This window comes from Palaemon carinicauda, chromosome 5 (assembly GCF_036898095.1).
Source record: "Palaemon carinicauda isolate YSFRI2023 chromosome 5, ASM3689809v2, whole genome shotgun sequence".
Classification (NCBI taxonomy): domain Eukaryota; kingdom Metazoa; phylum Arthropoda; class Malacostraca; order Decapoda; family Palaemonidae; genus Palaemon; species Palaemon carinicauda.
In genome coordinates this window covers 69241687-69269566 of record NC_090729.1, presented here as the reverse complement: position 1 = coordinate 69269566, position 27880 = coordinate 69241687, and the positions used below count along the sequence as shown (strand labels likewise).

The window sequence follows — 27880 nt, the reverse complement described above, 5'->3', positions numbered from 1 at the left end:
CGCGCGCGCGCTGGCGGAAGACTGTCGGCGCGCGCACAGGCGGAAGACTGTCGGCGCGCGCGCAGGCGGAAGACTGTCGGCGCGCGCGCAGGCGGAAGACTGTCGGCGCGCACAGGCGAAAAACTGTCGGCGCGCGCGCAGGCGGAAGACTGTTGGCGCGCGCAGGCGGAAGACTATTGGTACGCGAGGGCGCAAGAGCATTGGCGTGCATGCATGGAAGACCATCGGCACGCGCGCGGGAGACCATTGACGCCTGCGCGCGGAAGACTGTCGGCGCACATGCGCGCAAGACTATTCACGCGCATGCGCGCAAGACTATTCACGCGCATGCAAGAGCATTGGCGCGTGGAAGACCGTTGGCTCGCGCGGATGCAAGAGCATTGGCACGTGGAAGACCGTTGGCGCGTGCACGCGGAAGACCGTTGAACGTGGTAGGTTGGCAGGTCAGCTGGCAGGACGATCAGGAACTGGGATGTGCCCTTTGGAAGAGCGAACATCCTCTGATGGCAACCGTGAAAGGTCCATAGAAGAGTGATCCACCGAAGAGGTGTCTCTATGAGTGGCATCTCTCGCGAATGAGAGAGGTGAACACTTCGTAGGAGAGACTTGCCTAAGACTGTGCTCCACCTCTGAAGGAAGACACTCAGCAAGGGGGGAGAGTAGTCGAGGCGAAGACAGCAATCGGAGTCTGTGAAGTGGTAGGATCAGCCAGCTGACCTTCAACAGTAGCGATCCTCCGAAGAGGAGGATCGCCATTACGGCCGGTGGATCAGCAAGCTGACCTTCAACAGTAGCAATCCTCCAAAGAGGAGTCTCTATGAGTGGCCTCTCTCGCGAACGAGAGAGGTGATCACTCTGTAGACGAGACTTGATGATCCCCATTAGGGCCAGTGGATCAGTAAGCTGACCGTCAACAGTAACGATCCTCCGAAGAGGAGTCTCTATGAGTGGCCTCTCTCGCGAACGAAAGAGGTGAACACTTCGTAGAAGAGACTTGATGATGCCCATTAGGGCCGGTGGATCAGCAAGCTGACCTTCAACAGTAGCGATCCACCGAAGAGGAGTCTCCATGAGTGGCCTCTCTCGCGAACGAGAGATGAACACTTCGTAAAAGAGAATTGATGACGGCCATTAGGGCCAGTGGATCAGCAAGCTGACCTTCAACAATAGCGATCCTCCGAAGAGGAGTCTCTACGAGTGGCCTCTCTCGCGAACAAGAGAAGTGAATATTTCGTAAAAGAGATTTGCCTAAGACTGTGCTCAGCCCCTGAAGGAAGAGAGACTCAGTAAGGGGGGAAAGAGCTCTGGGCGAAGGCAGCAACAGCAGTTGGAGACGATGAATTTATCAAGATGTGGGAAGTTCTCCCTCGGAAGGGAGAAACAACCTCACACCTGAGGAGGAATCTTTCCCTCAGAAGGGAAAATTGTCCAACCCCTAAAGGCGAACCTCCTGGTTAGCGTTCTAAGATGATCTGAAGTTTTGGTCATGTTGTCACGGGCGTACTTCTAAGAGAAGGGATGACGCCCAGGACGACGTCCTCTGAGGGACGGCAGTGACACCAGATTCCCCAGGCATGAACAGAACAGCTCTGCTTCATCGGCACTCTTAGTCGAACGAGGAATAAAAAAACTGCATAGTTACTGGGAAAAAATAAAATTAATTATTTAACAGAAAATTCCCTAGGGAGGAACTCCGAAGAGGAACACCCAAGGGAACAATCAAAAATAAGTATTGCGCAATCCCTTCCCCAGTCGACATCCATGGGAGAAGGGGGAGCGGAATAACTGTAATAAAAAAACAATTACAATTATTTAAATCAGCAAGGAATATTCACTAATAGTGAGAACCACTGATCTTCCGAAGGGAAGTGTTCCCCACGGAGAAAAGCTTTAAAGTTAAAATTACAATTATAATTTCACTAAAAATAATTGAGACAAACAATCGGAAGCGCAACCTAACCCACGAACGGGAAAGGTGCTCTTCGCATTAGTGTACTGTTCTTAAAAGGTGAACGACCTTGAGAAGAGAAAGACCGTAGTCAATCTCTGAGAGGTCTCATTCCCTTCGCTCAGTAATCCATGTTTCCCGTAGGAAAAGGGAAAAGGCGAAGACAACAGTTGAATGAAGAGGGTCCAGGCAATGATGATTCCCCTGCGGCGGCCGAGTCAATGGTTATATGTCGACAGGAAGACCAATGGACGAGACAGGACAGGTCGTTCCCTACGAAGTGGAACTGTGCTGGCCTTGTTCCAGTGCTAATGTACGCAAGTGTCATTGTCGTATATGTATCACACGCGCAGCACAAACACTGAAAAGGAAACTTATCACTTATATATACACATATATATACATAATCATTAAGAATGTTTTCATATATATATATATATATATATATATATATATATATATATATATATATATATATATATATATATATATATATATATATATATATATATATATATATATTATATATATATATATAGAAAAGTAAGTTAAAAGACAAATATTAATGGCAGTCCACAATAGGCGAGGAGGAAGAGCGGAAACAACCGCTCTCCATCCAAGCCAAAAGTAAAGTGACTAAATCACAGGTGTGTGAACGGGAGTGGTAGCAAGCTACCCGCCCCCGCTAAATAGCGGTGTGGGTAGTTAACCCTTGCTAAATTTTAATGGCTCGTCATTTCAGCTCCGCCAAAGTATAACCCCTAATAAATAGCGAGGTTTGTATTCCAGTTATGGAACAAATGAAAATTATATGCAACACATGACTAAAAGCCTACAAGTCATTGGAAAGGTTTCTCATTTCTACTGTCCATGGAAACTACCTCACTTACACTCCACACGAGTCGGAAGGAGTGGAGTCGTACGGTGAGTAACACGATCAAATACATCCTGAGCTTGGTGAATTATGTCCTGAGTGTTCATGCTTTCTTTTTAGAAATATCATGGAATATGAGAGAGAGACATAAGAGTCTCAGCAGCTCACTATGAAGTCCTTTTAGATGCCTGTAAGGTTCTCTTCTTGATGTAGTGTCCCCTACACCAACCAGATACAGAATATTACTGTAAGCAAACCATTAATTGAATTTTGCTTTTTGTTTTAATTCATGTCACTACACTGTGTTTAATATCCGTTGGAACTGATCTTCAAATCATTTGAAAAAAAACAAAAAAACTATTGGTAAATTGGCATGTCCGACATCACTTGGATATAAAATGAGTAGTACTGCAAATCCTCAATATATAAGACGATTTCTAAACCTGATTCCCATTCATATGTAAATACAATTCTGCATTCAATACTGTACCTAACTTTTAAAATTATATTAGTCTACCTTACCATATGGTATTCAGATACATAAAAGTGTTATTAAAAGTTCTAACGTTGTAAAACATATGCAAGACTTTTTGGGCCTAAACGATGATTTTTAAGACTTGAAAAATTAAATGATACAAGCCTGAGAGCCACACACACCACAAACCACTTGAGTATTACTTTATGGATCATACTGCAAAATTTGTAGTTCATATCTAACAACACTTATGAAGCAAAACATGTCCACAACATTATTTCATAACACTTTGTGAAATTTCTATTGTATATCTTGTATATTATGATTCAATTAACATTCACCTAAATAAAAAGAAAAAAATAACTGGTGAAGTGCATAAAAGATTTACGTACACTTCAACACAATTAAGTGCAAGCACTTTGTACACAGTAGCTATACACAAGAACAGCATGACCTAAAACCCTCTCCAAGATATTGTGTATAAACTGATCAATAAAAATAGTACACATAAAATATGAAGAAAAAAATATAATCTGATTACAACACTATTAACAAATAGCACTTCACATGAGAAAACACACACGGAGCAACACCCTTCTTTATACTTCTGCATCAAGTCAAGTTGGAGAAGCTGGGGCAAAGAAACCCCACAAATGCTTAGTTGATCCTGTTATGTCAGAATTGCTGTAAATCCTATAACAAAATTAAGGGACACATGCAAGCTTATTTATGCACTCAATTAACCACTGTTGCCAATATAAATCTAATCAAAATTAATTATTAAAATTGATCCCATTAAGTCTAAATTTTGGTAAATCCTATAAATTACTAAGGAACACATGTAAGAAAATTTCTAGTGTTAAACCATATTGTCATCCTGCCTTAAAGAGATGTGTAGAAATGTGGTTACATTTTGTACTATTTTATATTTCTCTGGATCATGATATCTGCTCTAATGCCAAGAAAAATCAACTTACAGTACTGTGCCATTTGTAAAATTTATAACTATAGGAAAAAAATAAATAAATAAAAAAAAAAGTTTCATAAAATGTATAAAATATAATTTCACAAAATAAACATAAGTCGATGCATAAAATCTAATACACATATACAGTAATGTACTGGATCTAAAATGATTATGTAAAAAATAATCCTACAACGGATGTTTTAAAAGAAAAAGTCAACCAGACGAGTTCTATGAGAGTTTTCAATGTTATAATTCTTTGAAAAATAATGCCGCAAAGTGGGATATTAAGGCCATAAATACAAAAAACAAGTTAATTCAACAGTTTACTATTGTACTCTAAATTTACCATCCAATATAATGTTATAGTACAGGGAATCAGTATATCTATAGGTGATCACAACACATGAAAGCATACACATTAGTGTTTTAAGATAGAAAAGATGAAAATTTTGTTTAGAAAGTCCTCAACTTACAAACCTAGTAAGTTCCAAGAAGCTGTTTGCAAGTCAAATTTTGAAAACATTTTGTGCTAGGGTAAGTTTTACACAACTCATAAGTCTACGATTCTCAGTTGCAAAAGTCAACATATAATTCCGTTTCATATCGTAAATGTCATCCTGCTCACTGCATTGAATTATATGTTGTAGTTTTATTACAGTATTTCATAATGAACTTTCGATAAATTATCTGAGATTTGTGATTTCAGTGAAATCCTAATGAATATAACTTATATATACTGTATACGGTACAAGTTAAATTGTAATTAAAGGGCATATCTAAGCCAAAGCACTATTACAAAAGGGTATAATCATAATGAAAAGCACTAGATAAACTTTTACTAGATTTCTCTTTATTATTATCATGACTTATCATTACTATAAGATGTCTATCTTATAAGATTACAGAACTATCTTTCCCAAAACTATGAAAGCTCACCCGAAGGATGTGTACTCTAGATAAACATGAAAACTACAAATTTGAATAAAATTTGTATTTTTCCTAGCTATACAAATCTGAGTCATTTAAAGTTTTCTACAAATGGCCAATCAAAAATTTGGTTTGATTGCACCATGCTTAATTACTGGGAAACCATAGCAAATGTGCATGGAGCAAGAAGACACTTACTCACATCATCTCCGCACAACACTCACCTGGTCAAAGACTTACAGGGCAGTTGAGGTGGGAACTTTGGTAAATGACTCAGGTGTGTATAGCTAAGAAAAATACAAACTGTATTAAAATTTGTAGTTTACTCCTACGCGGATACTAACTTCTGAGTCATTTAAATAGGAGTCTTCCTTAGGAGGGAGGAAGCCTCTGTGAAGTTGAGAGGTATACCCTTCCTCTCTGGAATAACCAATTACTATAAGTAATAGCAAGATATCAATGTTAATCGTTACTGGCCAGTGTAGCCGGCTCGTGAAGAAGCAAGGCCAAACTTCCGATTCTTGCCATGGAGTGAAGTCTCAATGCAGTTGAGATACAACTACTGTACTATAAGCCATAGCAAGGGATTAAAGAGAACTGCCCCAGAACATAGTAGCCGGCTCATAAAGAGGCAAGGCTGCACATTTAATCCAAAAAAGGGAATCTTTGCCAGGGGTCAAGTGGTATGAAGAGCAAGTGTTACATAATAAAAATGGAACTTTAGTAATTAGCAAACACTAAAGAAATTTGAGGCATTCTTACTTATATTAGGGTGAAAAACCAATGCCAGGCATCAAGACCCATCAAAATCCTTGCACTTTAGTGTCCCTTATGTCAAATAATTCCAAGAATAATCAGGCCTGAGGCTAGAAGAGGCAAGTGTCTCATGAGAGCTTATAGGTTATTTGTTGCAATGCAACCATAATGCCTACTGAGGAGTCCAAATACCTGTTTGCCATTTTTAAGATAATTGTCTATAAGGTGGGTTTTCTATTTCATCCACCAGATTTGAGAAATTGTACTACTGAGTAGTTTCATGGAATGCTGAGGTTGTGGTAACCACGCATGTATCATATGCTCAATGGGGGGGGGGGGGGTGTTCCCTAGCGATGCTTCCCTTGAGGATGTACAGGCTCTCCTGATAGTTTCTCTAATCAAAGGGAGAATGTTTCTGAGTACATTCTTTTGAAGAGGCCAAAGCTCGCGAACGAAAGTGGGGTTTAAAGAATGTACTACCAGGTGGTTTTGCAGAACGCTAAGGTTGTGGCAAGCAGACACGTATCATGTGCTTGAGGGGGTGTCCCTAGTGATGCTTCCCATGTGAATGTATAGGCTCTCCTGATAGTTTCTCTTAATCAGAGAGAAAAAAGTGTTTCTAAAAACTTCCTTCTGGAGTGGCCAGAGCTTGTGAACAAAAAAGGGAGTAATGTGTCCCAGATATTTGTTCTATCAGACAACTAGCACTGCTCTGCGGGGCAGAGCAACTAGCTGTTCGTGTTATCAGGAACCTCTTTGAGAGGCAAGATCCTAAAAGAATTAAACCTGAGATCTTTTCTAACTAGTCTGGATTTGTTCAATGTATCAGAAATGAGTAAATGTTACAGGGCAACTGATTACATGTGATCGAGGGGGGGTACCTGGTGACACTTTCCCTGAGGATAGTGAGTTTTCCAGTTAGGTCTTGACTAACAGGGCAATCATGTTCAGGATGAAGAACTTCAATTCTGATTTGAAGGCACCAACAGAAGGGGATACAATATACAACAACCTTGGACAGCAGGGTCAAAGCACTCTGTTCATCAATGGACTTTTCATGAAAAAGTCCAACTGTAAATCACTGGAATCTTGTTCTCATTATTAAAATGAGAATAAGATAACCCAAGAAAATATAGTATTTTCTGAATTGGGTTTTGAGGAAGAAAAAGACCCTGTAATTAGGCTTGTTTTCCATGGCTGGTAGTACAGTAAAGCCGAAGGAAAATAAAAGTCAGATTTGTGAATTAAGCCCTCCAGTCTGGGGTTGTAATGATAATTTTAGGAGATACGGTAATAAGTCCCTTCTTCCAAACTCAAAAGTAGTGGGGTGTTACTCCTAGGAGACAGGTCTGCCCTCTAAAAACCTTGGTAATAAGGACGACGATATTTCTTCCAAGGAGGAGAGTTCTAGCCATCTTAAATAAGGCCCTGCTTCAAGATCCAGAATTAGATCTGAACTTCCAACAATGTTACAGGACCTATTTCTCAAAATTGTCTAACAGTCCATATTCAAGGAGAAGTGGTCATGGAAAAGCTCTAAACTCTAGAATAACTCCTAGTATAAGGATTCTACTTCACTTGAACAATCCTCATTCTGTTGATTAACTCTTCCCAGGGAAGACGTCAATTAGATTTCTATTGTGACATGTCAAGCAAACTTATTGCAACTTAATCTATGAGTGATTGCTTAAAGCACACTTTGTTTGGTCCAGGGGTCTTCTCGGGTTTTACTAGCAGAGGTTCTAGAACCGAGGACCATTTCTTATACACAAGAATTTGTGATGTCCAACTGATTCCCTTGAATCGACCATTAACGTAGTATTAGTGAAAATGGTGGCAAACAATTTATCTGATAAATTTAAATGACTCATCAGAGGAAATCATTTAAGGCCAAGTTTTTTTTAAGAAGTATGGACGGCATAATTTTCATAGCCATACCTGGTTCATACTCATATACAGTATAGTAATGACCGCTCCTTACTCGGTGATGACATAACTCCGTGAGAGGGGACATTGGTCTAAGCCTACTAATAAACCTCCATGCCAGGCCACCTGACAGGAGTAAAGGCGTATCTTTCCGCTCTAAACGTCCTTACCAAGAAGTGACTTCTTACCTTTCCCGGAGAGGCTTCCTAGACTCTTTAAACTCGGATAGGAAGTACATTACCAAAGTCCTGTTTAACTGATGAATGGGAAAGACAGGTGGTCAAACTTTTGTCTTCAAAGTTGAGATTTATTCTTAGGTCGCCATGTCCCCCAAGGATTTATGGGTTCCTCTGAAAAGGGAGGAGTTATGCGTACTCATGGCATTCTGATGCTAAACACCACTCGCACCGAGGATAGTATTATATCTAGCAGAGACATCACTTCTCAGAACTGGTAACTATTTTTTGGGGAGAAATTGGGTTCTGTCATCCAAAATCTGGTTTTGAAGACGATCATTCTTTCTGAAAACAAAATAAGGCGGCTGGACTTTGTTTATGGTCAGTCTTCTGACAATCCCTGGTAGGGCTGGCTCCATTCCTGATTCTTGGGAATAAAAGGGCCCATACTTCCACAGCCTAATTTTCCTGTTATTATTATTATCATTACTATCCAAGCAACAACCCTAGTTGGAAAAGCAAGATACTATAAGCCAAGGGGCTCCAACAGGGAAATATAGCCCAGTGAGGAAAGGAAATAAGGAAATAAATAAAAGAAGAGAACAAATTGACAATAATTCATTCAAAAATAAGTAACAACATCAAAACAGACATGTCATATATAAACTATTAACAACATCAAAAACAAATATGTCATAAATAAACTATAAAAAAACTCATGTCCGCCTGGTCAACAAAAAAGCATTTGCTCGCTCCAACTTTGAACTTTTGAAGTTCTACTGATTCAACCACCCGATTAGGAAGATCATTCCACAACTTGGTCACAGCTGGAATAAAACTTCTAGAGTACTGCGTAGTATTGAGCCTCGTGATGGAGAAGGCCTGGCTATTAGAATTAACTGCCTGCCTAGTATTACGAACAGGATAGAATTGTCCAGGGAGATCTGAATGTAAAGGATGGTCAGAGTTATGAAAAATCTTATGCAACATGCATAATGAACTAATTGAACGACGATGCCAGAGATTAATATCTAGATCAAGAATAAGAAATTTAATAGACTGTAAGTTTCCGTCCAACAAATTAAGATGAGAATCAGCAGCTGAACACCAGATAGGAGAACAATACTCAAAACAAGGTAGAATGAAAGAATTAAAACACTTCTTCAGAATAGATTGATCACCGAAAATCTTGAAAAACTTTCTCAATAAGCCTATTTTTTGTGCAATTGAAGAAGACACAGACCTTATATGTTTCTCAAAAGTAAATTTACTGTCGAGAATCACAGCTAAAATTTTGAAAGAGTCATACAAATTTAAAGAAACATTATCAATACTGAGATCCGGATGTTGAGGAGCCACCGTCCTTGACCTACTTACAATCATACTTTGAGTTTTATTAGGATTCAATTTCATACCCCATAATTTGCACCATGCACTAATTCTACCTAAATCTCTATTAAGGGGATTCACCAACCCCAGATCTACATTCAGGGGATGGAATTGCTGCAAAGAGAGTAGCATCATCTGCATATGCAACAAGCTTGTTTTCTAGGCCAAACCACGTGTCATGTGTATGTAGTATGAAAAGTAATGGGCCAAGAACACTACCCTGTGGAACACCAGATATCACATTCCTATAATCACTATGGTGCCCATCAACAACAACTTTTTGAGATCTATTACTTAAAAAATCAATAATAATGCTAAGAAACGACCCACCCACTCCCAACTGTTTCAGTTTGAAAACAAGGGTCTCATGATTAACACGGTAAAAGGCAGCACTAAAATCAAGGCCAATCATACGAACTTCCTGACCACAATCAAGGGATTTCTGTACAGCATTGGAGATTGTAAGAAGGGCATCACATGCTCCAAGGCCTTTACGAAAACCAAATTGCAAACTAGGGAGTAGATGATTACCTTCAGCAAACCTATTAAGACGTTTTGCCAGAAGACGTTCAAAAACTTTAGATAATATGGGAGTTATGGAAATTGGGCGGTAATAAGAGGGACTTGAGCTACCACAAACACATTTACATAGAGGAGTAACATTACCAATTCTCCAACTAGTGCTAAAAGCTCCTCTTCTTGCTAACTTGCGCAAAATAACAGATAACTTTGGAGCTAAGAAATCTGCTGTCTTTATAAAAAACAAAGGAAAAATACCATTTGGGTCTACACCTCCATAAGCATCAAGGTCCACCAACAGAGCTTTAATCTCACGAGATCAAAAAGCTAAACTAGTTAGTTTAGCCTCAGGAAAACAGGAATGAGGAAGTTCAAGTTTTTCATTACTCTGTTTACAGTCAAAAACATCAGCCAAAAGGGTTGCCTTTTCTTTTGGACAGTGAGTGACTGAACCATCTGGTTTAAGTAAAGGAGGAACTGTTGCATCTCCACCAAAGAGTGCAGATTTAATGGTAGACCACCATTTATGTTCCTGAGTTGTACCAGAAAGTGTTTCTTTTATGGTTAAATTGTACTCATTTTCAGTTGAGGCATAAACTCTCTGAGCAAAAGCTCAAAGCTGAGTATAGTTGTTCCAGGTCAAATCTGATCTGTTACCCTTCCAAGGTTGATAGACCTCCTGCTTCTCCAAAAAAGCACGTCTACAATCATCGTTGAACCATGGTTTGTCCTTCACTCGGTACCTTAGCACACGAGAAGGGATACGCCTATCAATTATGTTGACTAGATTCTCATTCAAAGGGACAACTGGATCTACACTATTATATAATTGTGACCAATTCAAGCACAAAAGATCATGTAAAATCCCATTCCAGACTTCTTGGGATTTCATATAAATTTTACAAGAATATGATATATCAGGGACAGGCTGCTCAGTCTTCACTAATAATGAAATCAAGGCATGATCAGATGTCCCGACTGGAGAACCAACCTTACTAGTTATAACGCCAGGGGAGTCAGTGTATACGAGGTCCAAGCAATTACCAGACCTGTGAGTAGCTTCATTTATGATTTGCTCACAGCCTGATTCAGAGGCGAAGTCTAAAGCTCTTAAGCCATGGCGATCGGTAGGAGAGATAGAATTTAACCACTCCCTATGGTGAGCATTAAAATCACCAACAAAGACAAAAGAAGCCTTTCTATCATCATCTTGTATCTTAGCCATAATGGTAAGAAGACAATCGAAGATAGAATCATCCATGTCTGGATTCCGGTAGATCGAACACAAATAAAAGTTGTTATGCCTGCCACAAACTTTTATTACCTGAATCTCATGACATCCACATTGATAGCAGGACTTATGAGAAGCAGGGTACTTGGTCCTAATATACACCGCCATTCCCCTGGCCCTAGGGATGGCATCACGTTTCAACATTATTGGCTTCTTAAAATCAGTTATAAGGAGCTCAGATGAGTGCCTCATATTAGAAACCAAAGTTTCTGAGCACAAAAGAATATCATACTGTCTGGACGCAACTGTAAGGTCTTGGATATTTGCATGAAGACCACGAAGATTGCAATACAGAAGACGACATTGACGAAATCTAGGACCTACTGGCCCCGGATTTCGCTCAATGTTTCCAGACAGCATAAGAATTAATAGAAATAAAATGGAGACATCATACTTAAAAACTAGATTAACAAGAAATATAAAAAAAACAATACGTACAGAATTATAAACAAAGTGATTGATGATACCCATAGACTATAGTAAAAAGTCGGAAAAACTGGTCAACATGGAGGAGCCGATACACCATGTAAGGCTAAATACCCTCCAGGATAGCCACTTCAACTGAAGGGAGGACAGTAAGGATGGTTTTGAGAAGAAAAAATCAGAAAAAGGAAAAGACAACCTCTTGATAAACCACCAGGCATCCATGGCCCTTCTATTAAGCCTGCCCAACACACCATTTCAAAAAAACAAGAGGAAGAAAAAAAAAAGATAGAATAGTGTGCCTGAGTGTACCCTCAAGCAAGAGAACTCCAACCCAAGACAGTGGAAGACCATGGTACAGAGGCTAAGGCACTACCCAAGACTAGAGAACAGTGGTTTAATTTTGGAGTGTCCTTCTCCTAGAAGAGCTGCTTACCACAGCTAAAGAGTCTCTTCTACCCTTACCAAGAGGAAAGTACACTGAAAAAATTGCAGTTCAGTAATTAACCCCTTGGGTGAACAAGTGTTAAGTATCTCATTGTTGTCAGGTGTATGAGGAAAGACGAGAATATGTAAAGAATAGGCCAGACAATTCTGTGTAAGTGTAGACAAAGAAAAAAAAGCCGTGACCAGAGAGAGGGATCCAATGCATTACTGTCTGGCCAGTCAAAGGATCCAATACCTCTCTAGTGGTAGTATCTCAACGGGTGGCTGGTGCCCTGTCCAAACTACTATCTTGAGTCTAAACATGTGTATAGGTTTGAAACAGTAGTCTTCTTCTCGAAAGGTATTACCTTAAGAGATCTTCCTTAAGGTAGACTTTCCATGGGCTCGAGATTGATAACTCACGAGAGATATGGGGTAAATGATGGTATGAAAAACTATTCAGTAATTGTAATACCAACTAAAATAAAAGAAAGGGGAGAGATCCAAAAGAAACCCCAATTCCTACTGTAATGCTGAGGGAACTGGAAACATGAACCAGGTTCCTCCCCTGCCCGCATCCGGTATTAGGATGCTCCTGAGTAAGAGGAGGCCTAACACCAGGAGGTTTAAAGCACTAGATTGTCCACCTCAACACACAGTTAGTGGAGGCGAATCTAGACTAACCGTGATAGGGAAGGAAAGAAATAGAGAGACCTATAGAGTATCCTGAACAGACCATTTCAAATGTTTATAGATTGGACCTTGACAAATTTAATAGCTCCTCCCTCACTTTTTCAGCCACTCCCTACCTGTGGTGAATCAAGGTATGCACCTATTAATAGTAGGAGCTATTGAACCTGTGGTCTTCACCTTCAGGGGGGAGGAAACTCTCTGCCTTGGTCTGACGAGTTTGATTTATGGGATGTCTGTACTTTATACGAGTCTTTCCATTGATGCTGAGGGGCAGACATTCCAGTTGTCATCTCTCCTCCCTGGGGTAGTTTGTTTCAGTCTTGCAATCTTTATTATCACCGACTCTACTTCTGTCTTGGAGAACAGATAGGGGAAATTCACCAAATCAGTTTCTCAGACTTAACACATCTCCAAGAAGCAGTTATTCTGAGCATCTGGCCAAGATTGCTTCATGTCTTTTTAAGACAGTTCCTCCATAGGGGAACAGTCTGATGTAAAAGGAATTCTAGTACTTTTGACCCTACTTGTAATAATTCTTCAAATCGATGTACTGTACGGCGTTAAGATCCTTAAGATCTTCCGTAGTAGCAGTCTCGGGAGTTCTAGTCCGTATTTGAGTTTAGGATTCTGTGCTTGCGTCTGAATCCTGTCTCCCAGTTTTTCCTCAGTAACAGGCTTCTCTTGGGGAGACTGTTATATTCTCTAGATGATGGATGAGGCTCCTAATCCTCATAACTTGAGGTGTCACTGAAACTGACATAAAGGTTCCAAGAGGCTTTTCTTTACGGTAGGGACCGCCATAGGGCTAACAATAGTACAGTGGAACCTCTACTTATGATTGCCTAAACATACAAATTTTCCAACATTCGATGTGAAATTCAATCAAATATTAGACTAAACACCCGATGTAATTTCCAACATACAACGTCGAAGTTTCTCCAAGCGTCGCAGTTTCTTGGTTACTCCACTAGATGGCAGCATGTCAGGAGGGATGCCAGTTAGTGTCACGTCAGTCAGTTCACAGTTCTCCAGCACATCGTACGGTTCTCCCTTGTTCAGTTTGTATTTAACAGAGCTTAATACCTTCCTTTTTGCATTTCCTTTTTTATTTCAAAATCATGGGTCCTTAGAAGGCTAGTGTGAGTGGTAGCAGTGGTGAAAAAATGAAGAGGGTGATGCTTTCCTTAGAATGAAAACAAGAAATAAAAAAAAAGCATGAGCGGGGTGTGCGTGAGTGATCTGGCTGAACAATGTGGCTGGAACATGTCTACGATCTTGACAATCACCAAGCCATTAAAGCGGTCAAACCATCCAAGGGGATCACTATCATCTCTAAACGTTGCAGCCCTACTCTGTAAGAGATGGAATGCCTTTTGCTTATAAGGGTAAATGACAAGGAGATTACTGGCGATACGATCACTGAAACGATCATATGTGAGAAGGCCAGCGCTACCTATTGTGACTTAAAGGCGGCGGGCTCTGGGGGTGATGAGGGGGAGAGTTCAACCGATTCAAGGCGTCTCACGGTTGGATCAAGATATTCAAGAAACGCGCCCGGGATTCATTCAGTTGTAAAGCATGGGGAGGCTTCAAGTTCAGACACTAAGGCTGCCGACGCATTTGTTAAGCAATTCAAGAACATCTTCAAGGGAGAAGGCTATGTAGCGCAAAAAGTGTTCAACTATGATGAAACCTTACTTTTTTTTTTTTTTTAAATGCCTAATCAAACATACAGTACATCACTGCTGAAGAGAAGAAAATGCCTGGACATAAGCTTATGAAGGATCGGTCGACTCTTGCCCTATATGCCAATGTCAGCGGGGACTGCAAAATCAGGCCGTTACTGTATTTGTTAAACCCTAGGGCATTTAAGGCGCGTAAAGTCAATAAGGCAAGTTTTCTGGTGTGCTAATGCTAAGGCTTGGGTTACCAGACTCTTCTTTATTGAATGGGTTAACCAAGTTTTCGGCCCTGCTGTCAAGAAGTACCTTCAAGAGATTAATTTGCCTTTGAAGTGCTTGCTTTGCCTGGATAATGCTCCTACTTAGCCCCCAGGACTCGAAGATGATATCCTCGACGAATTAAAGTTTATCAAAGTGCTGTATCTCCCATCAAACACCACCCCTATCCTCCAGCACATGGACCAGCAAGTCACCTCTAATTTTAAAAAACTTTACACCAAGAACTTTTTTAAGCAGTACTTAAACGCTACATAAAGTACCAACTTAACTTTGCCGGAATTTTGGAGAAACCATTTTAATATCGTACACTACTTGAAGATCATAGATCAGTCTTGGGAGGGAGTGACTCGATGCACCTTTAATTCTGCTTGGAAAAAGCTTTGGCCTGATGCTGTTGCTCTAGAGTTTGAAGGCTTTGGCCCCGAAAGCATCTGTGCCTGGTCCTGAGGCTGACGTGAATGAGATTGCATCTTTTGACAAGTTCATGGGTCTGGAGGTCATTGAAGAGGACATCACCGAACTCTTCGAGGAACATCATGAGAAGCTAACCACCCATGAACTAAAGGAGATGGAGGCATTGTAGAATGCTGAGATCTACGTACAGTTGAGTGAGACGGAGGATGTCGAGGAGGTAGAGAATATCATAGGTTTGGCTGAGATCAAGTGGATCTTAGGTTATCATCAAGAAGTGGTTGACTTCATTGAGAAGCATAACCCACAAAAACTTCAAGTTTGCTGTGTAGCTACATAATTCGATGATGTCTGCTTGACTCATTTCAGGCACATTCTGAAAAGCCGTACCAAGCAAACTTCTCCAGATAGATTTTTTAAGAAATCTACAAAGCGTTCTAGTGATCGTGATGAAGAAAGTGAAAGTAAAGCAAAGAAAAGAAAGATTGAAGTGAGTGAAAGTGAAAATTAAAGATTAAATAAAAACATAGAAAAAAAGTATAAAATATGAAAATTAAACAAAAATAAATAAGCTAATTTAGGTCAAAGTTCCTGTAGTGTAAGTTCGAGTAAATTACAGTACATACCTCAGTCACCACCTCTACCTCCACACCAACCTTCTCCTCCTGCATCCCCAAGCCTATACCTCCATTGGCTTGTCTCTAAGGTAAAGTGACAACAAAAATCCCTTTTTACTGATTTTTTTCTTTATAATTATTCTTTTTTTACATCTCTTGTATAAGAGGCATTTTTTTATTGCTATGTGTAATTATGTGCAGTATTTATAAAGGAGTAATTATAGGTTTTTGGGTTATGGGAGGAATTAAATTACTGTACAGTGCATGAGTTCCGTATGAGAAAGTGATTGTACCAACTGCGATGTATGGATCGGAGTTGTGGGGAATGAAAGTGACGGAGAGACAGAAATTAAATGTGTTTGAGATGAAGTGTCTGAGGAGTATGGCTGGTGTATCTCGAGTACAGTACATAGGGTTAGGAACGAAGTAGTGAAAGTGAGAACGGGTGTAAGAAATGATTTAGCAGCTAGAGTGGATATGAATGTGTTGAGGTGGTTTGGCCATGTTGAGAGAATGGAAAATAGCTCCCTTCTAAAGAAGGTGACGAATGCAAGAGTTGATGGGAGAAGTACAGGAGGAAGGCCAAGGTTTGGGTGGATGGATGTAGTGAAGAAAGCTCTGGGTGATAGGAGGATAGATGTGAGAGGCAAAAGAGCGTGCTAGAAATAGGAATGAATGGCAAGCGATTGTGACGCAGTTCCGATAGGGCCTGCTACTTCCTTCGGTCGCCTTTATGACTGCAGAGGTAGCAGCAGTAGGGGATTCAGCATTATGAAGCTTCATCTGTGGTGGATAACGGGGGAGGGTGGGCTGTGCCACCCTAGCAGTACCAGCCAAACTCAGTTGAGTCCCTTGTCAGGCTGGGAGGAGAGTAGAGAGGAAAGGTCCCCTCTTTTTTCATTTGTTTGGTGTTGGCTACACTCCAAAATTACAGGAAGTGCCCTGATATATATATAGACAGTGTATTCTTATGGGAATATTTGATCCAACATAGGACTATTTTAACATAAAAAGTAGTTCCTGAAACAAATTAAATTTGTATGAGAGCTTTGGATGTGGAGGAAGAACACAGAAAAATATGCAATTGAATGTAGGAACCAATTTTCAGTCTTAAGAGACTTTCAGAGATGAAGACAAGACAATTAATAAAGAATGGTGTGATATTAAGAACATATATCAGTCAGTTGGTAGTGGTCTTGGGACACAGTTACAAGGAAAAAGCCATGGATATCAAATGATACTTGTGATACTATAAAAAGGAGACAAAGACAGAAATGGATTGCTGAAAGTTTTTGAGGAAGAAATGAAAATTACAAGGTAGAGCATGCTAAGTATTTCAGTATTGACAGTGAGGTCAAAAGAAAAGCCAGGAACGACTGGAGAGAATATTTAGATAGTAGAGCAGATGAGGCTGACAAAGCTATGAATTTAGGAAGTGGCTATGGTGTGAGAATTATTCATAGAATTATTAATGAAATCTTGATTAGGGCAAAGAAGCAGCAGCATATACCCATCAAAAAGCAACAGAAAATGAAGAAAGACGTTGGATGGAACTCTTTAGTGGGGTTATGAATATAGACCGAGAGCTAACAGGTATTTATTTACCAGAGATGACCAAAATTCTAGTGGGAATTTTTGGAAAGGGTGTACCATGGTACATCCAAAAATAGGTATCTTTAAGTTTATTAGTGGTGGGTGTGGATTTTATTAAACCCTTTCGTCCGAAAACGGACTTTTCATTTTTTGGCAAAATATGGGGGTAAGGGAAAGTAAATTGCCTGCAGCTCCTCTCACACTGGGCCTAGAATAAAGAACTATATACCAAAATGATGCTATTGACCTGCAGATTTATTTCATATCAAAGTAAATTAATTAATTTATTACTAGAGGTCACCAGGGGTCAAAAGGTCAAGGTCAGCCCCTTGAAATGTTGGATTTGGGTTTTAGTTGTATTTTGGCTAAATAAGACATCAAAATTTGCTAAAGGTTTACTAAATATGCATACAATATAAAAAAGAGATACAAATAAAGTTTTTTGAAGAAGGTGGGATCTATTCCAGCTATATTACTAATATGGACCTCGCTAAAAATCTATTTCCTTTCCTTCATCCGAGGAATGGCGGCTCTGTGTCACTTTCAAATCATCATCTTCCTGTACATCAGATTCTTCAACGGTTAACTTATCAGGGGTATTTGAGCCAGTGAACCAGACAATCATCAATCTGCCATTCTGGACTTTCCAGCCATGTCCTTCAGGACCAAATGAGACTAGATCGGCTTCCCTTGATTTCTTTCATATGTGTGCAACAAAGTTAGTTCTTAGCAACTTCTGTTGCAACACTCTTTGGCAAGAAGGAAGACACAGGGGTCTGTAGTTTTGATTTTAACCAACGGATCAGTTTCCTTCTTTGGGGCATACAGCTTGCAGAAAAGTTGAAGCCTGGCTTTATCAACACTTGTCAGGTTCCGAACTCCATTGACAATGCACAAGTACTCTTCAAATACAGCAGCAACATCTGGATCGATGACATCTGAGTCTCTAAGGTGACTAATTGCTGATAAGAACCTAGGGTTGTTTCTCATTATTTCAAATGGCTTCCACTTTGCTTTTCTCATAAAAGAAGCTGTGTAATCATAGCCGGTCAGAGCATGGAAGCTTGGTAGAGCATCGCATATAGAACCAGTCAGTTTGGTGGCAAGATGTGACATATCTATGAAATACGTGTAATTTCGAGAACTCGAGCCAGCATCCATCCAAATCTGTGCATTAAGAAACCTAGCATGGTAGAGAATGAGGATGAAGACGTCAGTGTCGTTACTGTGAAGGACAATCACTGGGGCCACATCATGGTTAACCGCAACAAAGTTTGCATGGTACAGTAACCGTGTATCGGCTTCTTCATGCCTGCACTGAAGCTCATGAACCAAGAACCTGTTGACAGTTTCACTTGCTGAAGTGTAAAGGTAGTATTTATGTTCCACTGCAAAGTAGACATGATGTTCCTGAAGAGTCGATGCATATCTATCTGATGACCATTCATCCTTCAAGAAGGCCAAAAACTCTGTTTTGAATCGTGATGTTCTCCAAGTCGTGTTGAGATCTGGTGGTCTTTTCTGTGACGAGCCAGTGATTATGTAGGTAGTGGGTGTCCTACAATGCAAGTCATGTTCAATGTCCTTGATACTTGGCCCATTAGGATATGGGTCACAGACTATGTGTACAATTTAACCAGTGCTACAAGCTTGTTTCAAAATGGACATTGCCATTCCTTGATACTTGGCCCATTAGGATATGGGTCACAGACTATGTGTACAATTTCACCAGTGCTACAAGCTTGTTTCAAAATGGACATTGCCATTCCCCCATAGATGGATGGCATGTCAAGCGTACGGAAGAACAACATAGCATCAATAATATAACCATCAGTCCTGTCTGGTATGGCATTCAAGGTTCCCATTGCTTCTAATTTTTCCATTAATGTGCTCTTTGATTTCTTGTTCATATCACCGGTTATATGACACAATGAGAAAGAAACTGTAGTGAGAGGATAAGATAGGGCAATACTGAGATCAAGTTCTTGTGTTGCTGACAAATACAGCAGCCTTCCCAATATGTCTCTGGTGCATTTTGCTTCCTTGATCTGTTTGTCCTTTGTGGTGAATTCAACTTTTACTGCATCCTGTGTGAAATTCAACACCTTTCTTCGCTTAACAGCCCGTTCAAAACGCCCACAGTCTACCTTACATTCATTAACAAAAACTTGATGCCAGGTAGATCCAGTTTCTTTTGACTGCAGAAGACTGTCTTTCACACCATCCGAGGCAGCTTTGCCAGTGTTTAGGCAATACAGAGTATCATCATTAACAGTGAATGGATTGAAAGTGTTCTCCACTCTGTGATCATGCTCTTAAGGTCTGCATTGTCTTTGGCTATCCTCAATGGCTTTAGTTCCTATATTGTATCATCCACCAGTGTGATTCCAGCCATTTCCAGGAGACAACCCAAAATTGCTCCCCTAAAAGCTCTTGTCATTGTCCACCTCTTACGGACTGCAACATTCTGTGTAAATGCTGCAATACCCTTTTGCCTGGATGGAGCATCCCTATTCACAGTTTGCTATAAAGTAATATCAATTGCACTTCTGGAAAAGGTATTCCTAGTTCTCCACACTGAGAGTGCACTTCCTTCAAAACTTGGCTTCATTCCGGGATGTATCATTTCCATATTGAGCAGATTGAGGTGATACAATGACATCCAATGGGCATAGTTTGGTAAGTGACAAGGACACAGGCATTTCAGGTGCACACTTACAAATTTCAAGGATGTTAGAACGCAATATAGAGGCTAATTCAGTCACAATATGCTCTTCTGAGCTGCTAAATTTTGAAGCTGTTGAAAGGGCCAGTTTTTTATTTGCCTTGCTAGAATACACTACCAAACCTTCTTTCCTACTTAAACAATCTATTTTGACTATCACTAAAATGTTTCACACTTTTATCCCCTAAAGTTGAGACTTTGTGAGGTACAATCTCAACTTCAGATATTTCCTCTAGAAATCCAAGGTAATGCAAATGTAATAAAACAACGTATTCAGGCCGATAATTGTCAATGACTGAGGATTCGATGTATTGGAATATACTTGTTAAAGCAATACAGTTTGCATTGTCACTATCAGGTGGCAATGCTCTCTTTAATGTGTCCCTGTTTTGATTCAGGTATGCTAGTTTACATTCATTATATTTCACCTCTTTGCTATGAAACCCAATGTCATCTATCATCACAAGCATTTCACTGTCATTTAGAGCACGAGCAGCTTCTTTGATATTTTTTTCATCAGAATCACATGCACTTGTGGTTAGTATTTGTTCCTTTCCCGGAATTTTCTTTCGAGTTTTTTTTGCAGAATATGCAGACATTTGGTAAAACCCCTGATGTTGATACAATAAGCTTAGTCGATTGGCTGCGAAGGTAAGGGCAGTTATCATTTCTTTGCTGCGGATTACCTGTTCCACTAGCCATTTTGAGGGCTGCAGTGTTAACAGCAACATCAACATGAAAACATTGAAACTCTTATAGTTCATTTCTAGGACTCTACTGATTTGTAAACAGCCATTTACTGACATAAAAAATGGATTTGTGTAAGGAGTTGTGAATCAACACTTTTGAAATTACACATATGAACTGAACTGATTATTTATCCCTCAATGCCGGAAATCTGCATAAAATTTCCTCAATGTTTTTGATCTACATAATAGGTCCACGCACATACAGTACGTCATTACTGCGGAGGAAGCAATTGAAAATAAAAAACGTATGCATTAAAATACCATATGACCTTAACGAGAGCTTACAGCCATTAGTGGCATACTATCTACAGCGGCAGGGTTGTTTTTATTACATTTATTAAAAAATAAATGTTTTTATGTTTTAAAGAAAAACAGGTGCACACACAGTCAATAAAACCGATCTCAGTAACATAGGTGAACCATCTATCAACTGAATTTGAAAAGGTTTGACGAGCGAATTTCACAGGAACCGTTTAATAATAACTTTTGTCATATCAGTCATATTGCTGGAATAGATCCCATCTTCTTCAAAAAAACTTTATTTATGTCTCTCCTTTATATTCTATTTATATTTAGCAAACCTTAGGCAAATTTTGATGTCTTATTTAGCCAAAATACAGCTAAAACCCGAAATCGGCATTTCAAAGGGCTGACCTCGACCTTTTGACCCTTGGTGACCCCCAATAATCATTTAATTAATGTTGTTTGATATGAAATAAATCTTCAGGTCAATAGCATCATTTTGGTATAAGTTCTTTATTCTAGGCCCAGTGTGAGAGGAGCTGCAGGCAATTTACTTTCCCTTACCCCCATATTTTGCCAAAAAATGAAAAGTCCGTTTTCGGACGAAAGGGTTTAATAAAATCCACACCCACCACTAATAAACTTAAAGATACCTATTTTTGGATGTACCATGGTACACCCTTTCCAAAAATGCCCATTAGAATTTTGGTCATCTCCGGTAAATAAATGGCTGCTAGCTCTTGGACTAATAGGAGATATGAAGGGAATAATTTGAATGATATACCTGAAGCTGATGAAGACATTGATGTGCCAATGAATGAATTCAGTGTGCTTGAAGTAGAATAACACTTACACCAGTTGTCATGAAAATATAAAGCATGCTTATTCTAAAGAGACTGGAGGGAAAGAACAAGCAGGATTTAGAAGAGGTAGAAGTTGCAATGACCAAACTTTCATACTCAGACATGTTGTACAACAATGCATAGAATATAGAAATCCAGTTTTGATGGCGTTTGTGGACTATGAAAAAGCCTTTGTTAGTGTGCACCGGCCAATTTTGTGTTGAGTCCTGCATTATTATGGAATTCCTCTTAAATATGTAAATTTGAATAAGTCTGTTCATGAGCATAGCAAGTACAAAGTTAATGTTAATGGAGTCTTATCAAATGAATTTCCAGTGAACAGCGGAGTACTCCAAGGGAATATGTTGTCACCTATGTTATTTATCCTCCTCATGGATTTTGTAATGTGTAGAATGGTCAGAGATGGTGGAGAAGGATTTGACGGGATTGGTGATAGGAATTTAGCAGACCTTGAGTATTCTAATGATGATGTCCTTGTTAGCAGAACACCACAGGATTTGCAATGTTTGCTTACCAGAATGCATGAAATATCACACAAGGTTGGGCTGTAGATAAATAGAAGAAAGACAGATGATGAGAACGGAGTATGCAATGGAAGATGAAATATCATTGGAAGGAGAAAGGATTAATGAGGTAGAATCATTTAAGTATTTAGGAACTATGATCTCCAATACAGCTCCTTTAGAATTAAGAGTTTAGTAAAAGATTGAAAAAAGCAAATCAGACAATGGTTAGATTAAGTAAAATTTGGAAATCATAACATCAGAAATTACCTGTACATATAAAAATCAGACTATATATCAGTTTAGTGAGATTGGTGTTATTGTACAGATATGAGTCATGGTATGACAATGAAACAATCTCCAATAGATATAGCAGATTTGAGAACAAAGCCCTCACAAGGATATTGGGAGTTAAATGGCAGGACAGGATTAGAAATTTAACTATAAGAGAGATTACTTGAGTGCCATATGTGGATGAGATCATGTTGAGGGGTAGATGGAGATGGTTTGGGCATGCTCTTTGCACTCCCCAAGAGAGATAAGTTCACCAAACGTTTAGCTGGGCTCCACAAGGCACTATAAGAGTTGGAAGACCCAGGCTCACATGGCTGAGGACTTATGAAGCGCAAAGTAGGCGATGATGAATGGAGAAGTACTGTATTGAATTAAAAGCTCAAGATAGAGACAACTGGCGAAATCTAACTGAGGCCCTTTGCGTCAATAGGCATAGGACGAGGAGATGATGATGATGTAGAGGTTCTACTGTACTGTTGTCAAAGTTTTGAGAATTACTTATTTTGTCTGAAACGTCCTAACCTTTCTTTAGCCGTAAACACATTGAAGCGAGATAAGGAGGCGGAGAGAGGCCTGAGGAAACTTTTTCCCGGCTCAACATCTGGGGCCGAAGTATGGGCTTCCTTTCCCAGATTTGGTCTATTACATGAGAAAGATTTCTCTATTGGGAGGCCTCTGCATTATCTTCGACACAGACCTTGTCTACAATTCTTAGTAAGCTTGACTCCTATGTCAGACTGGAGTTCCGTTATTGAAGTAGGGCACAAGGTTTCTTGGCCTTCTTTACCAATTAAGATTCGTAAATATCATTCTATGCTTATCAATTATGTCCATAGGGACACTGTTTGGGCCAACCCCTGATCTTTTTACGGAGGATGTCTCAACCTTAAGTTGCGGAGAAAAGTTCTCGCGCATTAAATTATTAGGATATGATCTGTATGGTGACGTCATCACATGCGGAGATGGCAGTGCGTACAGCTTTGTCTGGCTGAATGATGATTCTGACTGAATCATGGAAAGTGGTAGTTTCCATTTATTATCCTACTGAACTTCCCTACTCTAGTAGGTAAGGAAGGAGGGGTCAAGTTAAAAGGAATGCATAGTTTTGAGAAGCTTTTAGGTGTGGACGCAGCTGATGCAGTCCAACCACCCTTATAAGCCCCTAAAGAGTTCATAAGACTCTGTAGAGGAGACCTAAGCTTAGGACCCCTATAAATATGACGCAAACCTAAACTGAGTTCATGAGGACTTGTTAGGGATTGCAGGCTTTCTTCTAACATGGTTGCTTCATGATTAAAGGGAAAAGCTGTCCCAACTCTAGAGTTCAGAACATCTTTTTAAACAACCCTGTTCATTTTCCATAATCATAGTTGATGTGCTGGGACCTGACTCAAGGCAAGAATATTTAACATTTGCGGCACTATTCTGGATATTATGTGTCACCTATTATAGTTAAAGTTTCAGGGAAATCACGACATGAAAAACTAGAGGTTCTCGCCACATAGAAGGGGATTTGTCTCTAACTCCCATTGGGAGGAGATGCAGTAAAGTAAAAATCTTCTCGTTAAGTTTCCTGTGACGAGAAAAATATTTCTCCCATTGGGAGGAAGACCACTGAGTACAGTACTTAGATTCCCTTGAACATATCTTATCTAAGCAAGGACAAAAAGGATGTGTTTCTATGCCTGACTGGCTCATAAAGATGCCACAAAAGTAGCTATCCTGTCTTGGGAAAGAATGTAAATACCGATATTTACTAGACAAACAGGTAGGAGAGATGAATGCAAAAGGCTCAATTGTGGAGAGGAAGTGAGAACACAACCTCTTCACTTCGCAACAAGCAGTGTTTTGAGGAGATATCGTGAGCAGGTGTCCTCTTGCACCATGAGCATGCGCTATGGTTGCCCAGCAACAAAGCATGGTACAATCAAACCAAATTTTTGATTGGCAGGTCATAGAAAACATGATTAGCATTAACCCATTTAAATGACACAGAAGTCTGTATCCCCGTAGAAATATATTTACAATAATATTGATATTGAATTGCCAGGGAAGAAGACCAAAAAGATGGTTTGGGAATAATAGGTATAAAGCAGAAGAGCACAGGCCTGTAGGAACACAACAAAGAACATCCAATATTATCTACAGAGAGGTGCTCAAGGTATACTGCTTCAGAGCATATCTTCCTGCAGTAGTTAGAAAAGCAAAAGGTTATAAGCCTAAGGGCTCCAATGGGGAAAATAGGCTAGTCAGGCAAGAAATTAAGGAAATAAATAGAATAGCATGCCCAAGTGTACCCTCAAACAAGAGAACTCTAACCCTAGAAAGTGGAAGACCATGGCATAGAGGCTGCTTGGCATAGTTAAAGTCTCTCTTCTACCCTTACCAAGTGGAAAGTAGCCAATGATCAATAACAGAGCAGTAGTTAATCCCTTGAGTGAAGAAGAATTTTTTGGTTATCCTAATGCTCTTAGGTGTATGAGGAAAGAGGAGAATTTGTAAAGCATAAGGCAAACTATTCAGTATATGTGAAGGCAGATGAAAAATGAGCCATAACCATAGAGGGATCCAATGCTATGCTATCTGGCCAGTCAAAGGATACAAAAAACTCTCTAGCAGTAGTATCTCTATGGATAGTTGGTGCCTTGCCCAACCTACATGCAATACATGTCATAAATTACTTATCAGTATGCCACAATAAATTTTTCTGTAGACTTCACATCTGGCTGGTGTACTGTGATGGTTAAAATGCAACAACTAGTTAGATAGGGGTAAAATCATCATTCATTTATTCCTCTTCTTCCATCTGTAATTAAATTTAAGTTTCCTCCCCTCTCTCAATTACAAACACACACAAGATGTTTAAATCACAGATTTGAACACACTGGATGACAATTTCTTCAAAAAGATATCCAATGTAGATTGAGTTTTCTGTTTTCTATTTTTACAATACATACTGAAAAATCATAACAAGTACTGTAGTAGCATCCTGAATTTGTCTATCACTTTTTGCAAATCTTTCTTAGTTAATACTTATTTCTCCCATTATTACAATATCCAAACAACTCAAAAAAATATCTCTATCAAGAATGCTTTTCCTCACTCATCCAAAATTTCTTGGTCATGTCTCTGCAGTTTTTTAATCTTTTTCAAGTTCAATAAGTTCTTCAGTTGTCAGTTCCTCAGCCTCAATACTGTAAATAAATAAAAGCTGTTGAACAGCTTTGTCAACTTCCAGCTAAAATCTTTTTCCTAGTAATTCTGTTTTCTTACAAATTTCATATACATTACCCACTTTCTGGAAGCTTTTGAATATAGTAGCATGTCTTTATAATATTTTTTAATTCAGGGAGTGGCTATGGAGTAAGAATCGCTCATAGAATTATAAATTAAATCTCTGTGGGGGCAAAGTATTAGTATATTTCTCATTAAAAAGAAAGATGGATCTGTTATAACAACAGAGGAAGAAGAAAGGTAACATTGTCTGGAGCACTTTAGTGAGGCCATGAATAGGAGATAAGAAGGGAATAATTTGATTGATATACCTGAAGCTGAAGAAGACCTTGATGTGCTCATGAATGAATTCAGTGTGTTTGAAGTCAAAGCTATCATTAAAAATCACAGGAGATGCAAAGCCCCTGGTTACGATGGAATAACTGTTGAGATGATACTGGCTGAAAATGAAGTGACCCCCATAATACTTACAAGATTATTTTGTAGAATGTGGCATGGTGACACTCACTTCACAAGTGTTGCACTGGGAGGTGTCAACACCTTCACCCAAATAATTGATAGTCCCAATCAATTCACTGTTCATCGCAGCACTCGACGACAGGTTTTAATACACTACCTGCCGCCATCACATAATGCTTTAATTTATGCACTTGCTTCGCATAATGCTTGTAGAACACTCTGGATGACTTCCATCCAATGTGTGAGCGAAATCACTCCAAGTCCATATAATGAAAAAAGTTCAGTGATGAAGCAATTTTCCTTGGATCATGACCTGCGGGTGTACTGTCAGGATCCGCTCTGCGAATTAAGTAGGTGAGCTTCGCCCTCAGTTGTTTTAGGGATAAGTTTGATCCTGAAGTTTCTCCTTTAAAGAGCTGTCCTCCCCTGAAGTCTGAAGTTCTTCGAAGATAGACCTTTAGACATTCCACTGGACACAGCGAGACATCTCCTTCAGAGGGCAGATTCTCCAGGGACCCCATCTTTTAGTGGGTAGCTCGTTCTTAGCGAGAAAGGTTGGATCCGGAAAAAGATTCAGTTCTCCCGCTTCTGTGAACTGAACATGGCCATCATCTCTGGATAGGTCCACTATTTCACTAACTCTAGCCCCCGAGGCTATAGCAAACAGGAAAATGACTTTTTGAGTCAAGACCTTCAGAGTAATTTTCATTGTTCACTGTTGAAGCATAGTGTAGGCCCTTGTCCAAGGACCATGAAATAGGCTTCGGAGGGGCTGCAGGCCTGAGTCTGGTGCATGCCTTAGTCCCAATCAATTCACTGTTCATCGCAGCACTCGACGACAGGTTTTAATACACTACCTGCCGCCATCACATAATGCTTTAATTTATGCACTTGCTTCGCATAATGCTTGTAGAACACTCTGGATGACTTCCATCCAATGTGTGAGCGAAATCACTCCAAGTCCATATAATGAAAAAAGTTCAGTGATGAAGCAATTTTCCTTGGATCATGACCTGCGGGTGTACTGTCAGGATCCGCTCTGCGAATTAAGTAGGTGAGCTTCGCCCTCAGTTGTTTTAGGGATAAGTTTGATCCCGAAGTTTCTCCTTTAAAGAGCTGTCCTCCCCTGAAGTCTGAAGTTCTTCGAAGATAGACCTTTAGACATTCCACTGGACACAGCGAGACATCTCCTTCAGAGGGCAGATTCTCCAGGGACCCCATCTTTTAGTGGGTAGCTCGTTCTTAGCGAGAAAGGTTGGATCCGGAAAAAGATTCAGTTCTCCCGCTTCTGTGAACTGAACATGGCCATCATCTCTGGATAGGTCCACTATTTCACTAACTCTAGCCCCCGAGGCTATAGCAAACAGGAAAATGACTTTTTGAGTCAAGACCTTCAGAGTAATTTTCATTGTTCACTGTTGAAGCATAGTGTAGGCCC

At 39.8% G+C, this 27880-nt stretch overlaps 1 protein-coding gene across 1 annotated transcript in view; it reads right to left on the bottom strand.

Moving 5' to 3' along the window:
- LOC137641325 (protein PRRC1-A-like) overlaps positions 1 to 27880 on the bottom strand; it is a 207431-nt gene that overhangs the window by 151685 nt on the left and 27866 nt on the right. Inside the window, exon 2 of the mRNA XM_068373759.1 lies at positions 2839 to 3067. Within this exon, the coding sequence (XP_068229860.1) occupies positions 2839 to 2929 (91 nt within the window). The 5' untranslated portion in view covers positions 2930 to 3067. The remainder of the gene's footprint in view (positions 1 to 2838; positions 3068 to 27880) is intronic.